The sequence below is a fragment of the Pollicipes pollicipes genome, unplaced genomic scaffold (assembly GCF_011947565.3).
Source record: "Pollicipes pollicipes isolate AB1234 unplaced genomic scaffold, Ppol_2.1 Scaffold_4881;HRSCAF=5763_pilon_pilon_pilon, whole genome shotgun sequence".
NCBI classification, from domain to species: domain Eukaryota; kingdom Metazoa; phylum Arthropoda; class Thecostraca; order Pollicipedomorpha; family Pollicipedidae; genus Pollicipes; species Pollicipes pollicipes.
In genome coordinates this window covers 46460045-46483794 of record NW_023596576.1, presented here as the reverse complement: position 1 = coordinate 46483794, position 23750 = coordinate 46460045, and the positions used below count along the sequence as shown (strand labels likewise).

The 23750-nt window shown below is 50.7% G+C and overlaps 1 protein-coding gene across 1 annotated transcript in view; it reads left to right on the top strand.

The window, feature by feature from the left end:
* Positions 1-3205, top strand: part of LOC119100477 (transmembrane channel-like protein 3) — an 18473-nt gene extending 15268 nt beyond the window's left edge. Inside the window, exons 18-20 of the mRNA XM_037223569.1 lie at positions 330-714; positions 1273-1302; positions 2520-3205. Coding sequence (XP_037079464.1) covers positions 330-714; positions 1273-1299 — 412 coding nt within the window. The 3' untranslated portion in view covers positions 1300-1302; positions 2520-3205. The remainder of the gene's footprint in view (positions 1-329; positions 715-1272; positions 1303-2519) is intronic.
* The last annotated feature ends 20545 nt before the right edge of the window (positions 3206-23750 follow it).

The window sequence follows — 23750 nt, the reverse complement described above, 5'->3', positions numbered from 1 at the left end:
GCCATCGTGCCTGAGCCGCCTCCGCAGCCGTGTGTGACACGGTGTCCGAGTCCATGTCTGACGCCGTGTCCGCGGCCGCATCGGACGCCGTGTCCGAGGCCGTGGCTGACACCGTGTCCGCGGCCGTGTGTGACACGGTGTCCGAGTCAATGTCCTGTCTCCACGTCCGCGGCCGTGTCTGACACCGTGACCGAGTCCTTGTCCACGGCTTCCAGTCGTTATGCCAGACGCTCTGTCCGCTGTGTGTGTCCGTTGCCTCGCCCGCTGACGTGTCCTCCGCGGCGTCTGACGACGCGGCCGTGGCTGTCTGCAGAGCTGCTGCTGGAGGCGGTGCACCGGCGCCGGCAGAGGATCGCCTCCCAGCGCTCGGACCCCAGCCAGGCGGGGCATTCACCGGCGCCGACGGTCGCCGCGCCTGTCGAGCCGAGACGCGACCCTCGGCCGCCGACCAAAGCCAAGCGCGGCCGCGACAAGCTCTCGGCCAAGCCGGAGAAGGCGGCCAAGGGGAGCAAGGGGCGCGCCAAGTCGCGCAGCATGGAGAGCAGCCAGAATGGCGCGGCGGCGAAACGCGACTCGACCGCCTCGTCCATGTCCGTGCCCGTGATCCGCATCAGCAAGGAGGACTCGGTCGAGCTGGCCGACGAGCCGATTCCGCAGGACTCGCTGCGCAGGGCCGAGCCCCAGGAGGCGCCTGCCAAAGCCAGAGCCGGCCAGGTCAGTTGCCGCCGCCGGCGCGGACTTTGGGCCGACGGAGGAGCGCGCTATCAGGCGATCCTTGGGCGGGGATTGAGATAGAAGGGAGAGGGTGGGGTCTTGTCCGCCGAATGCGACTTAGCACGCCATTGATGTCGGATGGTTGACCTACATCTAAGTGTCGGGGAAAAAACGGACGGCGGGTGACGTAGCACGGCAAGTACTTCGGGACTTTTCGTGCTATCGTCAGGTTTTACTTAACGTTTGGTGCTGCGGAGCTTCCAACTCCTGATGATGTGAGGGATGGATGCTTAAAATGGTCTAGGAGATGATGGTCTACATTCTCAGTCTATCGTGGGCCGCCCAGAGCTCTCAGAATTATAATGAAATGAAGTGCAAGAATATAGTGGCGTCCACATTGCGCGTGCCCACCCCACAAGATCATGACGTAATTTTAAGATATGTGATTTTGTTTCGAGTGGCGAATTTCTTCCGTCTTCTGACGAGAAATTCCAGGCATTACGTCTTGTTATTGTTGTGCTGTAAAACATGTGCTGAGGGTGATGTTGACCTTTTCAGGACAAGAAGAGAAGCAGCGACAAATAATAGGTGTATGCATTAGATACATGCACCATTTTCGCCTTGTTTTATACATCACTGCTTCTGGGCTGTGGTATCGGCTTTTTAGCGAGACGTCTTCCATCCGTAGTGCACGAACTTAGCTTTTCTCCCATACCAATATTCACAGGATGGACACCCAAGTCCATACCGTCACATTCTGCGCTAGCCGTAAGAATATACGCTTCATTGTTAGGGTATATGACGTCGATAACACAGGCAGCAAATTTTCACGTTGCGTACAGTTAGAGTTATAGGATGGGTACGTAACAGGTACAAAGCATACCAGGCTGCCAACTGGCATTTGCCCGCTACTTGCATGCACTTTGATACGGCATCGGGTCGCCAGATCGGCCTGTATTTAAACGCATAGTTTGTCTCGTTCTTCAGCAGCATTTGGAAGTAGTTAATTTGGTATCGTCCTGTGAAATCGAGCAAATGCATGCACTTCTGTCACTAAAGGTTCGGGCCGCCTCATCCTTTTCTTCCAACCCAGGTTAACGAACCTCCTCTACTTTTGCTGCGTACATGACGTGTAAAATGTCAGTTGCAGCCTTTTGAAATTTAACCACAAGCAATAAGTCATTCCCGTCCTCAATATCCTAAGGCAAAACTACGGAGCCATACGCACTGTCGACTATCACCGTGTGGGCCAAGTATCAGAACAGACTTAATTCATTGGCTGGGCGTATCCATGAAGGGCTTTCGAACCGAAGGCGCGTCAGATTGACCTTTTTCCATCTCGTGTTGCCGATGCGGCGTGAATAGAAGTGTCTGGGTCCATAGCATCGCTTAGTGCAACCAGGCGCCAACTGTGTCTGGCGGTTTCGTTTCACCCGATTGTGTTTGAAAGATTGAAGGTTGTTGCGCACTTCATTTCTTGAATGGTATGAATATGCATTTCATCAAATATGTTATCCACTTAACCGATGCGTCCTAGCCTGTACATACAGCCATTGAACACCGGTGCAAATAAAGAATGTTTTTGGCACATCCTAAAATCACAGTTATATTTGGTCATTACAGAATGTCATTTCCTGTAACATCCATAACTTGATGCCGGCATACCAGTTCTAATTAGTTTGCCAAGCCTATCGCTGAAAAACGTGCCACGCCACCAAATGAAGTCGCCCGCGGTGGTTTTGTGTCCGTGCAAAAACCCGCCCCGTCCGCCACCGTCGCCTCACGGGCGGCGGAACGCGTTCCAGGGGCGGCAGGCCGACGCCTCTTCGCGGCCAGTGACCCCGGCCAGCCTGCTCGGCCGACCTTGTCTGTCGCACATCGACTCGGAGGGGTCCGACTCGTGTGACTCGTCCCCCATCAGCTCACTGGGCTCACTCGACTACTGATCACGTGACGCCCAGCACGGCCACGCCGGTCGCCGCCGACGCAGTCACGTGGTGCAGGACCGCACACCCAAGGCCGTGCGTTCGCACGATTTTCGACCGCGTCCAGAGCGTTGGTGGGCGATCAGACGCGCTCGCCTCTCGACGGGGCGGAATCGGTGGACTCTGCGCGTCCCTTCTGGCGTGTTTCGGTCGCGGAATCCTTGAGGGACGTCATGCTCTCGCTGTTGTAAGTGTTCAGCTTCAGTTAGTGCAAGCTGCGGTCATCTCTCGCTTCTGGCATGCGTGGTGTTACGTCCTGCGGCGGGAGGATGCGGAAGACACGTTGTGTTTGACCTCCCCGCTGATCTGATGTGGTTCTCATTACGGCGTTTACTGTATTTAGCTAACGGTTATCTCGCCAGCTAGCTGTCACCAGTTGGGCAATACGTAAGCCAAGCACGGCGCCAAACAAACGATCATCCTTGGATGACAAAATTACAGAAGAACGGAAGCAATATGTGAGTTGTTCGTTTTGCCCTTATCATGTCATCAAATTGGATACAACCTCTGCTACAAGTGACAATAAAGCTTGATGTCAGTTGACATGTCGCCTGTGACTCGCACGTTATCACTCGCGCGTAGGGTTGCATCTGAAACGTTTGAGAGTAATGCGCGACGTGCCACAACGCATATTTCGCAGTTCAAACAAAGCCGACTTCGCGTGTTACACGGCTTTGCAAGAATAGCAAGTGACGTGTATTCCGCCAGTGCTGCTGGTGGAAAATTTTCGAAAAGTGGTGGCATGCGACGATGAAAGGCCGTAACATGCACGACAAATTACCGTAACACCGAAGACGCCGGCAAAGGTAAGATTGCCGGTACCTGCGTTTGATATCTCTTGTCATCATCTTTCGATTTTTGAGCGAAACAAATGTGCAGGTTTATCAACGTTTACGACGATGCTGGCCGTGCTATGTTGTGTTAAGCGGAATAGTATACATGTGACTAATGTGCCACCAGTATGATGCATCGTATCCCACATGCATCAGTATGATAATGTCAGCGTATACATCGTCATGGCATCAGCCGCTATCGTGACTTATCAAAGATCGGCTTGGAGTTCTCCGAAGAGCAGATTTTGCCCTTCGGCCGGCTTCCTGACTGACGGACGATGCCATGAAGTCCAGTTGGATCCGTCGCATTTGATGTACGACACTATTTTCCAAATCGGCCACTTAATCTGGCTGACAACGCACTTAGTTTTGAAGATATGTTTAGTAAAACAGGAAAGGAGTAATTTTGAAGGCAAGAAATCCCCTGTCATATGCATGTTTCCGAATATAGGCATTTGGAAAACGTAGCGGATGCATAAGATATGTAGTAGAATATCGTTTTATTGACTTTGGCGCATGGATGTGCTTCATCGCATACATATCGCCACTTTTCGTACGTGTCTCTACCCCGAGCCATGCCGTAATCTTGTTGCTTCCCCTCCCCCTTTAACGTTACAATATTTCACAATGCTTGAGGAGCCCGGCGCCCCTGGCCTGCCATAACATATTGTCTATGACTCATATATGTCGTTGTTGGTTGGCAAGGAGGCGTTTAATTCCCAATTATTCTCTCCGGGAACCATTTTCTGGTTTCTGGTTCCGGAAGCAAAGAGAGCCCAGAAACCAATTCGATTCAAACGTATCATCCAGCAAGAGCCATGATCATGGACTGAAGTGTGCTATGAGTGCTAATGAGAGCCAAAATCCGGTTTGAAACAAAGCTGAGGAATCCAGCAAGAACCAAGCTTGGCATGGCTTGGCATGTGCATGAGAATCCAACAAGAAAAAACCAAGATCCAGCCTAAAGCATGGTCAGAGATCCAGCAACAACCCAGATCCAGCCTGCTATTATGCCATGGAACCAGCAAAAAGCTTGGTCCAGCATGATGTCAAGCGAATCAGCCAGAACCGGGATCCGGGAATTATTGTCAAAAACTAGTGTGTGTTCACACGGTACGCATATATCATGCACTTGGCACAAGTATATATAAAAAACACATCCAGGATAACTTTTTTCCAGCGACATACTTTCAGTTGCACCCGCCCTTCTTTCCTCACTCTCGTTTCACCCTGCATCTTTGATTCGCGCTGTGTACCCGGGGCAGGCCACTTGCATCAGCCACGAATGGGCGTAACTACCTCTGGCGAGAGCTTCGTCTGAGCACCGAACACACACTCCGTCCGAGTCTCGAACACACACTCCGTCCGAGCGGTGAACACACACTCTGTCCGAGCGCCGAACACACACTCCGTCCGAACAGTAAACACACACTCCGTCCGGGCGTCGAACGCACACTCCGTCCGAGCGGTGAACACACACTCCGTCCGAGCGCCGAACACACACTCCGTACGAGCGGTGAACACACACTCCGTCCGGGCGCCGAACACACACTCTGTCCGAGCGCCGAACACACGTTCCGCACGAGCGCCGAGCACACACTCCGTCCGATCGGTGAACACACAATCTGGCCGAGCGGTGAACCCACACGTCGTCCGAGCGGTGAACACACACCCCATCCGAGCGCCGAGCACACACTCCGTCCGATCGGTGAACACACAATCCGGCCGAGCGGTGAACCCACACGTCGTCCGAGCGGTGAACACACACCCCATCCGAGCGCCGAGCACACACTCCGTCCGATCGGTGAACACACAATCCGGCCGAGCGGTGAACCCACACGTCGTCCGAGCGGTGAACACACACCCCATCCGAGCGCCGAACACACACTCCTCCCGGGCGCCGAATACACACTCTGTCCGAGCGCCGAACACACACCCCGTACGAGCGCTGAACACACACGCCGTCCGAGCGGTGAACACACACTCCGTCCGAGCGCCAAACACACTTCCGAGCGCCAAACACACACTTCGTCCGAACACCGAACACACACTCCCAGGTACACACAGTCTCGCATCTGCCTCCAGTCATCCCAAGGCCCTGAAACAGCCATTATTGGCCGAAAGGGCTCTTACACATACAGTTACGCACACATACCAAAACTAAAAGCCTTTAATTGCACATGGCTACATAATGGTATGTGCGAATGAGCCAGTGAATGGGAGGAACCGGGTTCTGACGTTTTGTGAATGAGCCAATGGGAGCACGAAACCAGGGTGTAGTGTTTTTGAGGAATCATTGGGAACTAGGATCCAAGTCCTGGTCGTTTTGAAGTAATCAGCAGGAATCTGGGACCAGGGCCTAGTGTTTGTGAAGGAAACACTGAGCCCACGAAAATACCAGTCATCACGCACACCACCAACACTCCACCATCCAACATGTGCACGGACAATTACTAGGAGTCAGGCTCCTGCGTTTTCAAAACAACCCATTGAGTGCAGGAACCAGGGACAGGAGTTAATGAAAGAACCGGGCTGAACCGGGGTCAAATATCACGTTTGCATGTGCCAACGTTTACAAGTGTGAACCGATCACATATCTGTTGACTGTTGATTTGCATTGAACTATGCTCCCATGTAGATTGAAATCGAGTCAGGTCTGCGCGAATGCATCGAAAGAGGACAAAAGCCGCTTCTTATGTTTAAATTTCCTATATTTCTGACCTGAACAGTAACATCGCAACGCGTAACGGCACGCCGGGGACTACAAACAAGTCCCGCGTCATTGGCAACAGGAACCGGTTGCGGACCGGCGAACCAGGTCAGCGGGTGGTGGGCGCGGTCAGTCGCAGTCCGGCGTCGGCCACCCGGCTGACCGCCAGCACTCCAACACCCGCCACGCGGCAGGGCACACGGCTGCTTGTTACGACACACCAGCGTCCGGGACCGCGCGCTGAAGCTGAAGCGGGGCACTCCGCCCGACCGACCTCCCCAGCCGCGCTGCCGCGACGGCGTCTGCCGGCCAGCAGAGCGTCCCCAGTTCGATCACTCGTCAAAGCTGCGCGCGCGGTGAGATTCGAACCGCGGACGGCGCGCGAGCCTGTCTGGTCGGATCGGCTCGCCCTGGACGCTCAGGGCACCTGCGTCGGCAGAGCGCACGGCCGGGTGGACGGCCAGTGCCGTCGCTGGAGCGCGCAGGTCTCGGGTGAAGCGCGTGCCTTGACGCCGCGCCCGACTGTCATGCGTCTGGCGGCGCTGGTGCTGCGGGCGCTGGTGCTGGAGGTGCTGGCGCTGGCCGCAGCGGGTCCTGCGTCTCGCGGCCGTACCTTCCCAGGCCTGCCGGTGGTGCTGCAGCCGTTTATCGACTTTTACGAGACGCAGCTCGAGCCGGAAGCGCTCATAGAGCTGACAGGCGTGAGTACAGGAGTCACAGCGAGGGAGCGAACGCAGCCGTCGCTGGCTGGTCAGTTGGCTTTCGTTGCATTTCTTTATGCCAAGTTGCCCAGCGAGACGAGCGGGGGGTGAGCGGAGGTATCATGGCTGGGTAAGACCTCCGCCACTTTCGTGAAATGAAGTAACGTGTACCAGAGGTAGAGGCTTGCATTAACAGTTCCATGTTTCAACAAACAATGTAATAGTATAAGTACCAATAAAATGCTGAAACGTCTATTGCTGACAAAGTGTGATCTACGCGGGCCTAATGCAGAAGCTAACTCTCAGAATACAACGCAGCATCAGCATTGAGCGGTATTTGGCAACAGCCTCGTATCAGCGTTTTACATGCCCCCAGCACCGCAAGTGATGTGGTTGCGTTTGCTTTACATTACATCGCACAGCATGCACGAATATTCGACCCTCTGTTTCTTCGCGCAGGCGGCGGGGGACTGGGCCTTCGTCGTGTTCGTCACACTCCTGCTGTTGGCTAATCTGGGATACCTGCCGATTAGCCCGGAGCCTGAAGGTGTGGAAGATGCCGCCTCCCTTGCCGAGCTTGCAGACAGTGAGCGGCGTCGCTGGACCCGCTCCTTGGAAGACCAGGTGAGCCCTGGATCACTACAGAGATATAACAAGCCGGGCGAAATGCGACCCAGTAGCCGTATTTATCAAGGATGGCGGTGCGAAACCCAAAAAAGATGTGTTTCACCGCGCATTTTTGAATGACGCAGTCTTTAGCAACGATTTCGGCTGCAATCATTTTACAGTCATTTAAAACATGGTTGTAAAAATGCATTTTTTTCAATAAATTGCTGTTGGCTGGCTATAAGCAAGATCCTTATTTTATGGGCTGGTGTGATGACAGTCTCTAGCTAGGAAAAGTTTTCCAGGCTTTCTTAAAACAGTCGGTGGCATGTCTGACGCAAACGTGGCAAAACAAACTTATTTGCCCTAGCCGTGCTCCTGTTTATAGGCATGCAGTGCTTACAGATCTTTCATACCTAAATGTGAAATGGAACGCGATATATGATCCTTGTATAAAATGCTCGTTAAATCCGTTCTGATCCACAAAACACCGATGCAAACGATGATGTGCAGCCAAGGTCAAACGCCCTCAACCGATCCATAAAGCTGATTTCCAGGCCTGATAGCCTCCTAAATTTTGGGTGCACTAAATGAATGGACTGAAGAGAAAGTATATGAGGCTTCTTGTTTCATATCATAAGCATGTTTTAGTGGATACACGTGGCCTATACGCCACGTCTACCATAGCCATAGCTATGAAGGTCAATAAAATTGCATCGATACGACCGTTTCCTAAGCAGCGCATTTAGTATTTACTGGGGCTCCAAACAAAAAACATTACAGAAGCTTTATGCAACTTTTCAATGCATTGATCTGCCGTGAGAACGGCTGTAGTAGGCTGTGACGGGGTAAGCCGAGAATTCATCGGTTTTACGTTCATCTACATGCGGTCGCCGGTCCAGAGACGTTCTCTCTGAAACATTCATGCTGCACGCATTATTAATAGCTAACTGAATCGAGAGCCGGGGCCGCATGAACTAACTTACTGCACAGCAACCATCTCTGTATAGGCTTGGTGACTGCCTCTGCCTCAGACTGTGGAGCTGATGGGGTGTCTTCCGCTGCTCCTCTGCACGCTGGAAGGGCCCGAGTCTGCTGAGGGTGACCCCACGCACCCGGCAGATGCGCCACGATGGTCAGTACTCACACAGCGATGGTCAGTACTCACACAGCGATGGTCAGTACTCACGTCACGATGGTCAGTACTCACACAGCGATGGTCAGTACTTACGTCACGATGGTCAGTACTCACACAGCGATGGTCAGTACTCACGCAGCGATGGTCAGTACTCACGTCACGATGGTCAGTACTCACACAGTGATGGTCAGTACTCACACAGCGATGGTCAGTACTCACGCAGCGATGGTCAGTACTCACGCAGCGATGGTCAGTACTCACGTCACGATGGTCAGTACTCACACAGCGATGGTCAGTACTCACACAGCGATGGTCAGTACTCACGCAGCGATGGTCAGTACTCACGTCACGATGGTCAGTACTCACACAGTGATGGTCAGTACTCACGTCACGATGGTCAGTACTCACACAGCGATGGTCAGTACTCACGCAGCGATGGTCAGTACTCACGTCACGATGGTCAGTACTCACACAGTGATGGTCAGTACTCACGCAGCGATGGTCAGTACTCACGTCACGATGGTCAGTACTCACCACAGCGATGGTCAGTACTCACGCCGCGATGGTCAGTACTCACGTCCACGATGGTCAGTACTCACACAGTGATGGTCAGTACTCACGCAGCGATGGTCAGTACTCACGTCACGATGGTCAGTACTCACACAGCGATGGTCAGTACTCACGCAGCGATGGTCAGTACTCACGTCACGATGGTCAGTACTCACACAGTGATGGTCAGTACTCACGCAGCGATGGTCAGTACTCACGTCACGATGGTCAATACTCACACAGCGATGGTCAGTACTCACGTCACGATGGTCAGTACTCACGTCACGATGGTCAGTACTCATGCAACGATGGTCAGTACTCACGTCACGATGGTCAGTACTCACGTCACGATGGTCAGTACTCACGTCACGGTGGTCAGTACTCACGTCACGATGGTCAGTGCTCATGCAACGATGGTCAGTACTCACGTCACGATGGTCAGTTCTCACAAAGCGATGGTCAGTGCTCACGCAGCGATGGCTCCCGTACAAGCCATTGATTCCATTCCCCGTTTTACTAGAGCGGCCTTTCGGTTTCTCTGCGTGGTGCGCCAGCGATCTCAGTGGTCTTGTAGGCATTCAGAGCGATCTCAATTGTATTGTGGGCATTCAGAGCGTAAGTAGCTCCAGCCTTAAGGTAATGTCCGGTTCCCACTAGGAACTTCGCAACGGTGACAACCGAGCCCGTCGCGCCGCGCCAAACCCCGATTATCGGGGGTCAGCTGGCATTTCAGCTGTTCTGGAATTTCGGTCACGTCGTACTGGCTTGGCCAGAGTCTGTACCGCTTTAGCAGGGACTTTAGCTTAGTTGTGTAACCACATCACTCTGCTTGGCAGAAAGCGATCCTTAACGTATCAAAGCAGGCCTGAGAGTCAGCTATATCTGGTCACCTGACAGATGGGTTATAATTTCCGAAACTGATCCCGTTTTTCTATCTGGCATTTCTGATTCGCGCCGATACAAGCCCGGATTGATGTAGTCCGTTAAAGCGCGCATATTTTTATTTTTAACGTTTTCATTTAATTTGGTCCGAGGTAGAAGCTAACGACGTTTAATGCATCTGTTCTTCCCGAGGTCTCAGTTGACCAGAGACCCAGCTTCTCGGTCCACCCACCCGTAGTGGGGCGGGTTCGAGTCGCTACAGGCGCTCATTATTTGGCCTTGACAGGTATGGCCTCTGGTCGGTGGCAGCGGTCGCGCTTTAGGTCAGGTGATGTCAAAAGGCAGAACGGACTGTGCCTGGCATGGCGACATGATAAAATTTTGCCGTGAAATTTTGCCGTTGACCTGGAATTTCATGATCGGAGGGCAGAGGCCAGGGCTCACAACAACAAGTACTGCTTATTGCAAGCTTTTGTCCCAAGAATCCATCGATTCAGGAAGTTCAAGAAGCTTTATCAAAATAGTGTGTGTATTCTAAAAATGGAGAGGCTAAACGTGAAGGAAGCTACGCTGTGTAACTCATGTACAGATTCTCAGTAAGATACCGCGGGTCACGTCCGTGACAACAGCCAGTTTGTTCGATTGTCATGACCAGAGAAATGTTCTAAAAGATGGAAGCAAAACGTCTTTGAACGTAAATATAATGAAAGTGTGATCGGAAGATTAACGTTGAACAATGCGAAAAAGTGGTACCCGGTGGCATACTGAGCTACTTGTTTTCAACGTATTCACACACTTTGATCTCAACAAGCAATTTGATGGCGTCATGTGACTCTTATGAATACGATCTCCCGTGTTTTTTTTTTAGGTCAGCGTGGCAAAGGACAGACAAACTGGCATTCCGAAGCCACCAAAACGTTGTGCACGGACGAAAATGCAGACAAGACAGCTCAAAAATGAACTGTCCGGGAGCGTGGCTGAAACTGCTGCCGCGGACCACGGAGCATCTCGAAGTGGTGTCTCGACTCCTGTCAAGAGGGCGTAGAACCTTTAATAACGCACTGGGTTTCTCTGAGAACGATGTGTAGGGAAAGACCAAATGTCTGAGTGCATGATGTTTGAAATGAATTTGACGTTCGAATGGTCAAGGCAGCAATCGTAGACAAACGCTCACGATTTTCGGTGGCATTACAGATATGTTCTCACGGTTTTGTTCATGGGTAAAGTTGGGCATTTTGACAAGCCATTCACTGTGCGCATGTTTCAATGATGCCAATGTCTGCCATATTTTAAGGTGTACTGAGATAAGTGTCAGATTCATTGTGCTAAGTATTCTCGTAATATAATTCATTCTCGTAAGTGTTATGCTACCCAGCCTTGCACGCGTCTGCTGTGTTATAAAGTGGAAGCATTTTTTTTGCCCCCACGTTCGAAACAATACAGTGTACCCCTATATCGAACCCTTCTGTTTGAAATCTCAAGAGGAGCCCGTCTTTCGGGCTCTAACAAACCAGCAATACAGCTGTAGTGTTTCCCCTTCCAGCTTCACATCTGCCCATGCCCCAGCCAAACGCAGCAGCTTGACAGGCGCAACAAATATCAGCAAAAACACAAGATGACTTGAAAGGCTATCTCGCCCCACCCCGGCTCTCGGTCCCCACATGACTCGCCCCAGCCCGGCCAGCGCACCCCGACCCGCTGGTGGCCTTTGCGCTGGCGGCCGCTCATTGGTTAGCGTGGCCATGATCCCCTTTCAGCACGCTGCGCCGCCGATCATGCCTGCATGCTGCGGCCGCGTGTCGTGGAGCATGGTACAGCCTCCATACGCCCACGGTACTCCGTACAGTCTCGACACTACCACAGCAAATGACTAAACCCCAATAACTTGTAAATCCATTTTTCCGTTTTCGAAGTAAACACATGCGTTGGCTGCGTTTTGCGCGTATGAATACGATCAAGTTCACCCAATACATATGCTCGGGGTTTCAGGGTGTTGTAGGCAGAGTGACTGAGGACCGTCGGGCACAGCCTCGGCACTAGCTGACAGCCGCATTCAACTGTTTCACATGCTTTCCGCCTCTGCCGATGTATTTATTTACTTCTGTCGTAAAAGCATCTCGTGTAGCTGTGGCACCAACAGGGGCGGCAGTCGTAAGTCTCTATAAGCCATCCAAGCGCGTGTCCACCACGACGCCAAGACCTAAAGTTGCAGACGACGTGACAGGAGTGGTTGCTCTCTCCACGGTGCATAAAATAAGCTTTGTCGTCTACTTTTGCGCTCAGTCTGGACTGAAAGCGAAGTCATATCAGTCTGTGCAGTTCAGCTCGCAGCCGTCAGACACCCTGACCGACACAAGACAAACGAGTTGTCTGGGCCGCCAGACACCGCTCCTTTTGCCGCCCGTCACGGTCACTTCGCCACCGGCCAAGGCAAGCTGTCATGGAACTGTCATGTTACGGCATGACGGATGACATGTTAAAAACTTTCGGCACGAATGCCTGCCTGCCTGTTTCCAGATACTTTAATTTGAGGAAGACTTGACCTGGCGAATACTTCACCTGACGGATACTTAACCTGACGGATACCTGACCTGACGGATGCTTAGAACAATATAACCGTAAAGCCACGGGTTTGTCGTATAACGGTTGTGTGCAGGGTAAGTGGGTGCATGCATTGATTTTGATCCGGATATGATGCTGACGTTAGATGACCTTTGCAGAGGTCATAGTCGCTGACGGTGTTAATGGTTCATTACACTTCCATATCGTACGTGGAGAATCACGACACAAGACCAGACAGCGTACCAAATACCAAGAAAGGTTCGGTGAACGGGGGCGTTCGCCCGCTTTTATGCCGTACGGCCCTTTGAGAACAAACGCCGTACGACAGCCACCGGTAGTGTGGTGGGAAGCTGAGGCTTATAGATCAGCTGTAAAAAGGTCTTAAACTGAGGCTGCCCAACTCGCGTTGCGATTTGCCGAGAATGCACACGTTCGGAAAACCCAGGTAGCGTGTCATCGCCGACGGCGCAGCTTAATCAGTGTGAGCTCCCACAGTGGACGAAGGGTGACATCAGGTGCGAGAGATCAGCGCACTGCAACAGTCGCAATGTGTAGTCTGTGTGTGACTGTCATTGATCGGTGCCAAGAAACGCGATCAGACGAGCCGTGACGGCGCAGCACACACAATCCAGCTGAAAGCGCAGAACGGAGCTCGCTTTCAGATATTGCGCAAACGGCACTTGAACGGCGCATCTTCGCGCAAAGACTTGATGAAAGGGAGACCAAATATATCATCAGATTACCATTGAATAGGCCGGTTTGTCCAGCACTGCAGTCTGTATGTGACCAGAACCAGACCTGACACTTCACAAGTTGCCACTGACAATGATGAAGAGGACAGAGCTCGTGTTGAAAACTGTCACGATGGAAAGGACACCCCTTTGAACTGAAGTGAGACCATTGATTGAAAATAACTACCAGACATCTCCACCCTTGAAAAAACATGGAGCCCCTTTGCTCCGGGCTAATTATTTCCTGTTTTCAAACATGTTTCTGTCAGCATGTAGGTAATAAGAGATAGCATTTGAGCAAGGAAGCGGCACCCTTGATGTAAAATGAGGGATAGATGAAGCGTCCGGTACATTGAGCAGAGATTTATGACCAGAACGGTGACCTCTCCTGATGATTATCCTGACTTACACACGGGGTTGGTGGAATGTGGGTCGCTGGGCCGTCGCATGCTTTTTATTTCATCGACAATATGTCCCAACTTAGGTCATAAACTTAATTCAATTTTGCTACCATCATGACGTCCTAAAATAATTAAGACAGTGTGCAATGCCCAGAAACCGTTTCAGGCATCATTTATGGGATGCATGTCTGGATTAATTTCGGTTTTTAGCAGCATGCACTGGAAGATTACCTGACACCAGATGATATTTGATACTTTGTTTGAAAAAGAAAATATTAATCAGCCAGTTTGTCGATACAGCAAGTCGCATACATTCATATTTTATACATATATGCGCATTTTTTTTGTGCCAGGTGTAGCGTTCTGTATCGTATTTTGCACACTTTTGGCGCATATTCTGTATTATTTCGTAAGATTGTGCACATCAGAATGGCCTAGCTTAGATGTGGCCCAACTGGCCGGTCAGCTGGACAAGCAAAGATTCGGCAGGGCGAGGTCAGCCGTTTCGTGTCTGGAACCCCTGGGGGGTAATTCGGGGCTGGCCTGAGACTTTTGCAGATTACATCTATATTACTGTTCGGTCATCGCTTCTTTATAGTTGAACGTCTGATGATGAGGTACTTTTGATATGGCAGTAGCTACTTTGGTCCACAGAAAATGATGTGACAGACAGCTCCTTGTGAGCGTGTTTCACTTTTACACGCGCAAGGGTGGCCGGTTGAACATGATGCGCTCGGGTGGTGACGGTCAGGTTGTCCCCCCCCCCTGGGATATCAAAATCTCAGACAGGTTAAGGCACTAACATCAGATAGTGCATAAAGAAAATAATCTGGGTGAATTTTTTACAGCCTGGATTGTGACCTTCGGGTCAAATAAGGTCAAGCAAGATAAAACCCAAGGACTTTGTCTGAAGGGTCCTCAGACTTCCTCATGCAATCCTCTTAAAACTACATATCGGATCTAAGTGACTGTATTTGACCTCTACCATGTCAAAACGACAGATGCCTTAAGTCCATACAAAGTCAGTAACTGTATTTGATAGTCATCAGGCCAAAGGGACAAGCGAACGTGGAGATCATTTCTGAATTCAACATCCGCATCACTTCTGTAAGCAGCTCATGTCCCAAAGGTAACGGTTGTGACGTAAGTCGGACCAATACACCTACGACACCAGTTCCAGGTTTCAGGTCAGTACAGCTACGCATACCTCCAGGTTTCACCTGTGACTCAAGTTGGCTCACGGCTCGATCATATCACCAAATACAACTATCTCAAATAGTTCCTTCGCAGTAAACGTTTCGTCATTACTTGTAAAGCGCTGGGAATCCCGCACAAAAGCATTTGGTCCGCAATATCTAGAGCAATGCTGATGGCAGACCCTATAGAGTTTATATTTTCTAAATGGGCATGGTGAGAGGAAGGTTTATGCATCATGGTGATACAGACTACAGCATTGTTCGTGGTGCGACGTGAGCAAACCTTCTTGCATGACCGACGTTATAACTTGCGAGCGACCAGGCGGTATTACCTCTCCGTCTTTTGAGCCCAAGGGATGCCTGTGATCCACACCGTTGATTGTAGGGATAAATCGGGCTATCTAGTGTCACTCATGACACATGATGAAGAGTGGAAATTTGCAAGCATCATTTTTTGTGAGATGACCTATTTTCAACATTAGACGGTCGGTTCCAAGGGTTTCCCAGTATCTTTGCGCTACGTCGGTCGGTTCCGTGTCATTCGCCGATAAACAGAGCAGCAAAAAGGGCCACTGTCGGGTGCCAAGCCACTGCGAATTTGTCAGGTACGAAGAGACGGATAAAGTGAAACCCAGAAGCCACTACTGAAACCCACAAAACAAACTGAGTGGCGTTTCTAAAAATAGGCTGATTAGTGATTGTTTATTGATGACACTACAATTATATCATATGTTTATATACGTTGTATGAACGACGCATTACTCGGGTGCCAGACTGTCCAAAATTCCACATTCTAGCTAAGCACCGCTACATAGCACGTGATGCAATCTGGCAAGTCTTTGGTGTGCACGCGGACCAGCAGAACTGCCCTTCCTTACCTGCGCCGCCCGCTGGGGCCTCCCTTAAATCTTTTCTCCTTGAAGAATATCTCTATGGCAACCAGACACAGCAAAAGGCAGCAGCCACCCAAGCCCTAAGGCAACTCAGCCAACTTTTCGTCGCCATGCATAATACAGGCAAAACAGGAAAAATCAGGAGTACCTTTAATACCAGTCAGATGTCATATCATCTATCTACCTATCTATCTATCTATCAGTTATATCGTTTATCATTGATGCAAAATTAAACCGCTGGGCTGGAACTTGTGGCACTGAACCGGTGTCCATGCCAATAAGTTGTGTACCTACAACCGACTGTCTTCTCACTGCCATTTGATTGCATGATGTATTAGACTAAATAATGCATTTTTTATCTAACCCATAGCAAACATCTTTGATTTTTCCATACACCCTTCTGTAGTTGCCTACTCAACTACGAACGAGGGGAAAAATAAAATGTGGTATATCCGGGCAAGTTGCGCAAAAGAAATGCGAAAGCTTGATGTGTACAAGTGCGTCCGTGATGGCGCACAGTCGATGAAACGGCGAATCGAAGAGATGTCTGCAGCCGATCCCGCGTCAACACTCCCGGGTCTGCCCGACAGCAAAAACTCTGACCGGCAGATGAGCATACTGATCGGACGAGGACCGTCATCTGCCCTCTCCCATGTGGCAGCGTCCATCCTCTGCATCGCAATAGGGTGCACGCTAGGTCATATAAGACCCGGTCCCCCCTGGCACCGATTCAGTCGTGCGGGGCAGGTGCAGCTCGCCGTCACCAGGTGACACGGGCGAAATGCACGCAATTCGACTCGCGGTGAGTGTGCTCACTTCTCGGCTGTACGTGCATTATATTGATGCTAGCCGACTGTAGCGCCTCCAACAACGCTAGCAAATAAACGCGTCAATGGATAGCCTATTGTTGGCCGCATCATACCTCACCTGAGCTTCCGGCAGGGGGTTAGATGGCCCGTGTAGCTGGGATTTATTGTTATCTTGGATGTGGCATGCGCGATAGAACTAGCACCACGCGCATTTAAGCTAAACCAACGAGTGTGTTTTTATTTCAGGACGGATGCTCAATAACTCATCTGTATTTCCATCTTTTTATAGTTAAAACTGTACACCCTAATAAGCGTAGCGTCCACACTGAGTCAAAAGATCCGCAAAGTGATGTGCCAAAACGTAGAGCCTTTGTAAAGTATAGTTATTCCCCACAGGTAGGGGTGTAAAATACCCATACCTTTTTGGGTCACGTCCCAACAGTATATAGCCATGTCACATGACTGGCTTGGCAATGCATTGGATTAGACTCACTGTGGATGCCATCTGCGTTGAAATGAAAACTCAACATTTTTATAATACACGCGGATATATTTGAACAGCCTAAGGCAAATTGGGAAAATATCATGCTGTCTTCCATGCATAAGGAGGGCTTGTCTATCTATGCCCATTCTTGCATGAATGTGCGATTAAGCGGATTCAGGATTTTTGAAAAGCATCGCTTCCGGCTGAAGAATGTTCAACTAATTAAACGCAAATACATTATGAACACAGCTTGCTTGTTTCGCAAAGCCGGTTGATGAAAGGAGATGGCTCATAATCCGAAATTGACTACAGGTGTGTTTATTGATGTATCATGGAAGCCTTTATTGCATTCAATACACATTTCAAGGGCAAATAGGCATAGAACAATGCTTGCTTGATATATAAGTCAGTTAAGGATCTAGCTGCAATTCTACTGCGTGCGGTACGCCTAGGGAGCGTTTGCGACAATTGAACGTTTGAACGCCTAATGTCATTCGTACATGATTCATGATCACCAGATCATGAACATGCAATGTGTATAACTGCCCGCATATACGATTTCCGCTAGATATGTATATAAACTTTGCATGCTTCAGTCAACAGCAAGCAAGTAACGTTTTGAAAATCTTCGACCGTCCAAAGCCGGGAGATTAAATTAGTCTCATGTGTAGGGTATGGTTGTTCCCATCAGAGTAAGATATTTTAACCGTAAAGAAGTCGTCATGTACAAACAGTATTCCTCATGCCAAAAAGACCAGGAGTTGTCTTCAGAGACCATTTTACTGCAAGCCGCGTACGCATGCTGTTTGTTATGCGTGTGTTTCGTCATTTCGCTTGTTCTAATGTTTCGTCCATTGCGTCCATGGTATTCGATGAATTTGCTTCATCCATTTTACTAATGATTTCGCTAACTTCGTGTAACGTAAGACAGGTTGATGCATGCTCGTGAAGCTAAACAAGGCCCTTAAAATGTTGTTACTCTTTCTCATCGTGTAACAGCACTCTTCAACGTTAAAAACTGTTCAAAAATATTCATAGTTGTTCAATGTTCATTTATTGTCCAAAAGGTTCATTGCTTACTAGCTAAACAAATGCGCACAGCTGCGATAGAGCACTGGCTTGGGTTGATCAAAGCCCTAACCCATGAATGTGCTGTCGCAGCGCTCCCGCCAGTGACCACGTGATTTGGTGACCACTATACTCATCAAACTGGAGAACTCAAGCTAAAAGAGACTCGGCTGCGCATGCGCGATGCACCTCAGGCATGCGTTGAACTCGGTCCATATTTGTTTACCCGTTGACTATTAACAGCGCCGGCTAGACCGAATTAGTTACAAATAATGCGGGAAAGCGGTACAGAAGAGAGTGTAGGCCTTAGATCGGCATATTTCAAGAAAATATTCAATGTCAATTTCGAAAAATTTATTTGGAGTCAATATACTCGAATAAAAAGAGCAATTCGGCTCTTAGAAGAAAACATGACAAACTAATCCTTTTTTGAGTGCGTGCGTCCGCAAGCATGACATTTCCGATGACTTCTGTTGACTTACTCTGCCGTGTTCTAAAGTTCTTACGGATCCTAGTTCTCTGAAGCTTTTACGGATAAGCATCGGTGCAAACCGAGGAACGTCACGACACTGTCGGGGTTGGAGGATATCAAAGGATGTACACCACTGCATCCTTGTGTCAAACTCAGTGCACCCTGGAAACAGTATCACGATTACAACCGAACCTTGACATCATAATGCGATTAGATGGGGCCTATGACATCATTATAAGCTCAGAGCTCTTACTCAGACAGTTATTGACCTTTAATGCACCGGGAGGTACCAGTAAAACGACGCCATCAAGCAAAGACTGGTTGAATCGTGAAGTCCAATGCTCGTCGTTTCTACCATGTATATGAAACCTTCCTTGATAATGTTGTTTCACGTAGACCTTTTGGTATATTTAGGGTCGGCAATTGTCAGCACAATAATTATGGGCTCATGGTGTCGAAAAATTAGGTGATCAGGGCCTTTCTTGTTCATGCCATGCGCAGGCCATCTCAAACCACTAAACAGCGAGGCAATCACTTGAACCAAAATGTGGCGACTTACCAGCAGCTGATCCCCCAAGCCACGCGCACCCTGGAATAACCTTTTCGTCAGAATTGCGTTGTTATAAATGGTCGAAATAATAAGTGAAATAATAAGCTTTGGTCCGGTACGCTTCCACAAAGAAATCCTCGCTCATCGTTTTCAACTAAATTTTCGAATTATTCCTCCGACCAGTTGCATTTTCAGTCATGTCATTAAGAACACGAAGTTAATGGTAACAGGTACCCTTAGATAAGCAAGCATCCAATCTGGAACGGCTGGTATGGTAAATGGAGCCCAGAGATTTCACACAGTATGCTCAACAATGTTTTCGGCAACCATTGAGAATGCGCCACAAGTTCGATAAGCTAAACGTGATTGCCAATTTCGATTAAGACTACATATCTGCCTCGAATTTGTCAACCAGTCAAAAAAATCAAGATTGCGCTCGCAACATGAGGACGGGGATTTTACTTCATGCCTTTTCAAATCTTGTTACATACTCATATCGATACAACTGTTGATATGAAAGGGAAGGAATAGCCCACGGCATTCTATACCACAAAATATCTTAATTTAAAAGCTTGAAGATTACGGGGAATGATTGCTATCATCCCCAAAGTTCCTTTACTTTCTAGCAACATCTATAGAAGATTCCGCTCAGGGATAACTCGCTGGCGAATAGCCTATTGTCTAATGTTGCTGTCACCTTCCAAACCTCTGTGATTGGGCGGTCCGGTTCCGAGGAGGGATGACGTCACACGTGCGGGTGGCGGCCGGCGTTGCATTGTTTCTGCGGTGGGTCGGTCGTACCCGGCGGCGTGGGCTGAGGGCTGGTCGGCTGGCCTTATTCCTGTGGTGGGTCGGTCGTACCCGGCGGTGTGGACTCAGGACTGGTCGACTGCCCTTGTTTCTGCGGCGGGTCGGTCGTACCCGGTGGTGTAGACTCAGGGCTGGTCGGCTGCCCTTGTTTCTGCGGCGGGCAGAGGGCAGACCGAGAGAGGTGTTCCGAGATAACCTTTGGACAACATGTAGGCATGTCTGTTCATTCTGTTCACATACCATCTGTAACCTCTATGGTAAACTCAGAAACATTTTATCACAGCATAAACATGTCACCTCCCAAATAAAAACTAAGGGCATGAGAAGTTGGACCTCTGTAGTTGAAAATCACCCTGTTATAGGTCTCGCGGACCTTGAAGGCTTTAATTGCACCTTGAGCATATTCTTGCCCGATTAGATGGGCTTGGCCCGTAAAAAACAAGGCTGAAGTGCCAATGTAGCAAATTTCGTATCGTCCCCTTGTCACCATACCGTTCTGCTCTCAGCTGTTGCTTCTCTCATCGTCATGTTTTTGCAAAGCTTGTCTTTTCACCTGACCGTGTGAGAGGCCGTCCGCCAGAAGCGAAGACACCGTCACGGCTCAGCTTACGTGGCGCAGCTCTGCGGAGCGAGTCCGAAGGTCCGGGGTCCGAACGGGCTTCTGGGTAACGCTATCTCGCCGGGCAACTGCATTGGTTTGGGTGGAAGAGCCTTTTCGGATCTCAGGTTTCTTCTGCTTCCGTAAGGCATACTTTAAACATTTGTTACAGTAGAGCCGATCGTTTATATTTCCAATGCATGGACCATTCTGGCAATCAATAAGGGGGTTTCAGGATATATTTTCTATCCAATTAAAGGCGCTACTTAAAGGCTGGAGAGAAGGGGGGTGAAAAAGCTTCAATACACTGAGGAAAAAGTTTGTCAACTTTTTTTGGTTTCAGGTTTGGGACATAACTTCCACGCACACCTGAATCGATTGAGTAAGACTGCATCCGCTTGTTATCATTAAGTACACGCCTCAGCACGATCCGTGGAGTCAAGCCCCCCCCCCCGCACCATCAGACATCCAGTGCTGGTCTCCGTCCCGTGTCCTCCCGCAGCGGTAGCCTGATCACCAGATCGCTCTGCTCCGTCGCAGGTCGTCCTAGTGGCGGCGGCGGTGCGGGTGACCTCGGATGACCCGAGTGACCCGGCGGCCGGGCACCAGGCGTCGCCGCCCTCCGCCCAGCCGGCGGCCGCCCACAAGGCGGACGGCAAGCTGTTCTTCCCGTTCGTGTACTCCAGCACGCTGACCGTGTTCAGCGTGCAGTCCGTGACGAGCACGGTGCCCTTGACCTGCTTCAAGTGTGAGTGACGAACCGTTCACCTGTTTCAAGTGTGAGTGACGAGTCGTTCACCTGTTTCAAGCATGAGGGACGAACCGTTCACCTGTTTCAAGTGAGAGTGGTGAACGTAATGAGGAGACAGCTGGCGCTTGCCCCCTAGGCAGTAGTGTCCCACCATGGGGCAGGCCTGTGGAGCACTTGCCTCAGCAATCTTAAAATGTAGGCCACACTTTTGGTGCTCCATTGAAAGAACTAACCTGACTTGCCCTCCCCCCAAATAGCCAGTCGGCGACGATACCCCCTGCAGTACTGTCTCGTCTACGGGCGCTCCGGCGGCCCGGAAAGAAAGGATCCCTGTACCAGATTGCTGTTTATCTTTGATTAAAAACGTTTTTTAGTTCACGGTAATTATTTCAAATTCAGCGTCTGAGCCATTGCTTGTGCTTGTAGATCTATCCAACAGATTGTGAAACCTGCCGCAGCTTATCAGCTACATGCCATATCTGTGCCTCTACCCGGTGTCACATCCCTACAATAAGAGCAGCGCATATCTGGAGTGAATGATATGGTTTTATGACGTGTTCGTCTTATTGCTTCCGTGAATTCAGCCTTAATACTCTCGTTATCCGTGTGTAATAACTTCGCTACAGCATGACTTGTTGAAGCTATTGGGCTGTCCCGTCTCATTCCGACCTCCCCATGTTCCGACCCATGGTGCTCCTGCCTGCAGTCAACGCATGTCTATCTTTCTCGCCCTCGTGACCCACCTCCCGGCCGTCCCGTGCCTCAGGGAGCCCTCGTGGCCCGCCTGTCCCGTGCCTCGGTGACCCCTTGTGACCCGCCTCCCGGCTGTCCAATGCCCCGGTGACCCCTCGTAGCCCACCTCCCGGCGGTCCCGTGCCTCGGTGACCCCTCGTGACCCGCCTCCCGGCCGTCCCGTGCCCCGGTGACCCCTCGTGACCCGCCTCCCGGCCGGCAGCGCTGACGGGTACAGCCACCGCCTGCACGGGGCGGCGCCGGCGGCGGCGCGGCGCGCGGCTGGCCCGACCCCGCGGCCTGGCCGCGCCCCAGCTCAGCTCGTCCGTGCCGGAGCTGAGGCCCTCCGTCAGCGGCGGCGACACCATCCCAGCCGGCCAACAGTCAGTGCTGCTCAAGTTTGCTGGTGACCAGTGGTGACCAAATACGGCAACAGTGCATACGTTCGTCGCTGTAACCGTGCTGACAGCAGCAATGTTTTTGTTCGCGGGAAGTCGTGATACGGTAAAAATTCACAAGACGTTCGTGACAGATTTCGTGAACATTTGTTGCATAACTCATTGGTCCCGTTGCTATCACCGATGATCAGCGCGCCCCTGGTGCTTCGTTGCAGAGCTTCCCGGCTGGTGCTGACCTCGTGGATCACAGTGGTGTCATCGGTCACCAGCGTTTCGACGGTGACGACGTTCGGCACGACCGTGTCGCTGGACCTGCTCTGTTCCATCGGCGGCACCACCTTCCTGCCCTTCTGCGGCGGCCGATGAGCCGGCTGGCTTGGTCCCACATTCCCAGCCGTTGTGCCGAGCTCTGAGTGGAATGGATTGTCGGCTCAGGCTGCAGGGGTCAAACAGGCCAGGAGAAGGACTGATTGGCAGTCCCGCCGCCTTTCGGGGCGTTATCCGGCGAGATAAAGGGTGACGTTTAAACTCACTCTGGCACAGGGGATGGGTTAGACAATGTGAAGTTGTTACGTGCGTGTCGTTAAGTTTGCCGGCGCATAAAACGTTGCCGAGATATTTTCAAGATTCATGCCAAATAAAGTGAGGCAGAAAGGCATCATGAGTATCTCACAAATGAAGTAAATGGTGTTGATCACTCTTTAGACACTTCTAAATTTCCATCGGTTCCAAAACTTGTTTTCAGAAGCAGGAACGAAGCACCTGAAACAATGAAACCCATTATCCAGATCACACTGATCCAAGGGCAGTCAAAGATGCTCTCGCGTGAATCGCACTAGACGGCGTTCACGTCAACCAGGTACCCGGCAAGCGTCGGCAGTATACTGTCATTGGCCTTCCCAGCTGACGCGGTCCAGCGTCAACCGAATGAACAGCTTCTTCAGTCGACACCTCGACCGGCAGCGCGTCGGGGCAGCGGCATTGACAGGACGGTTTTCACCCATCGCAGAGTTGTGCGGCCGCACAACCGGGGTGAACGAGCCGCTGAGCAGAGCCAGGGGACGGTCCAGCCGCTCAGCAAAGCAGAGGTCTCCGTGGAGCTAAAACGACAGCCGGCCTCCGGGTCAGAGCCGCCGCGATGATGGTCTCCATGCCAACACACCGGTTCAGCCGGGCA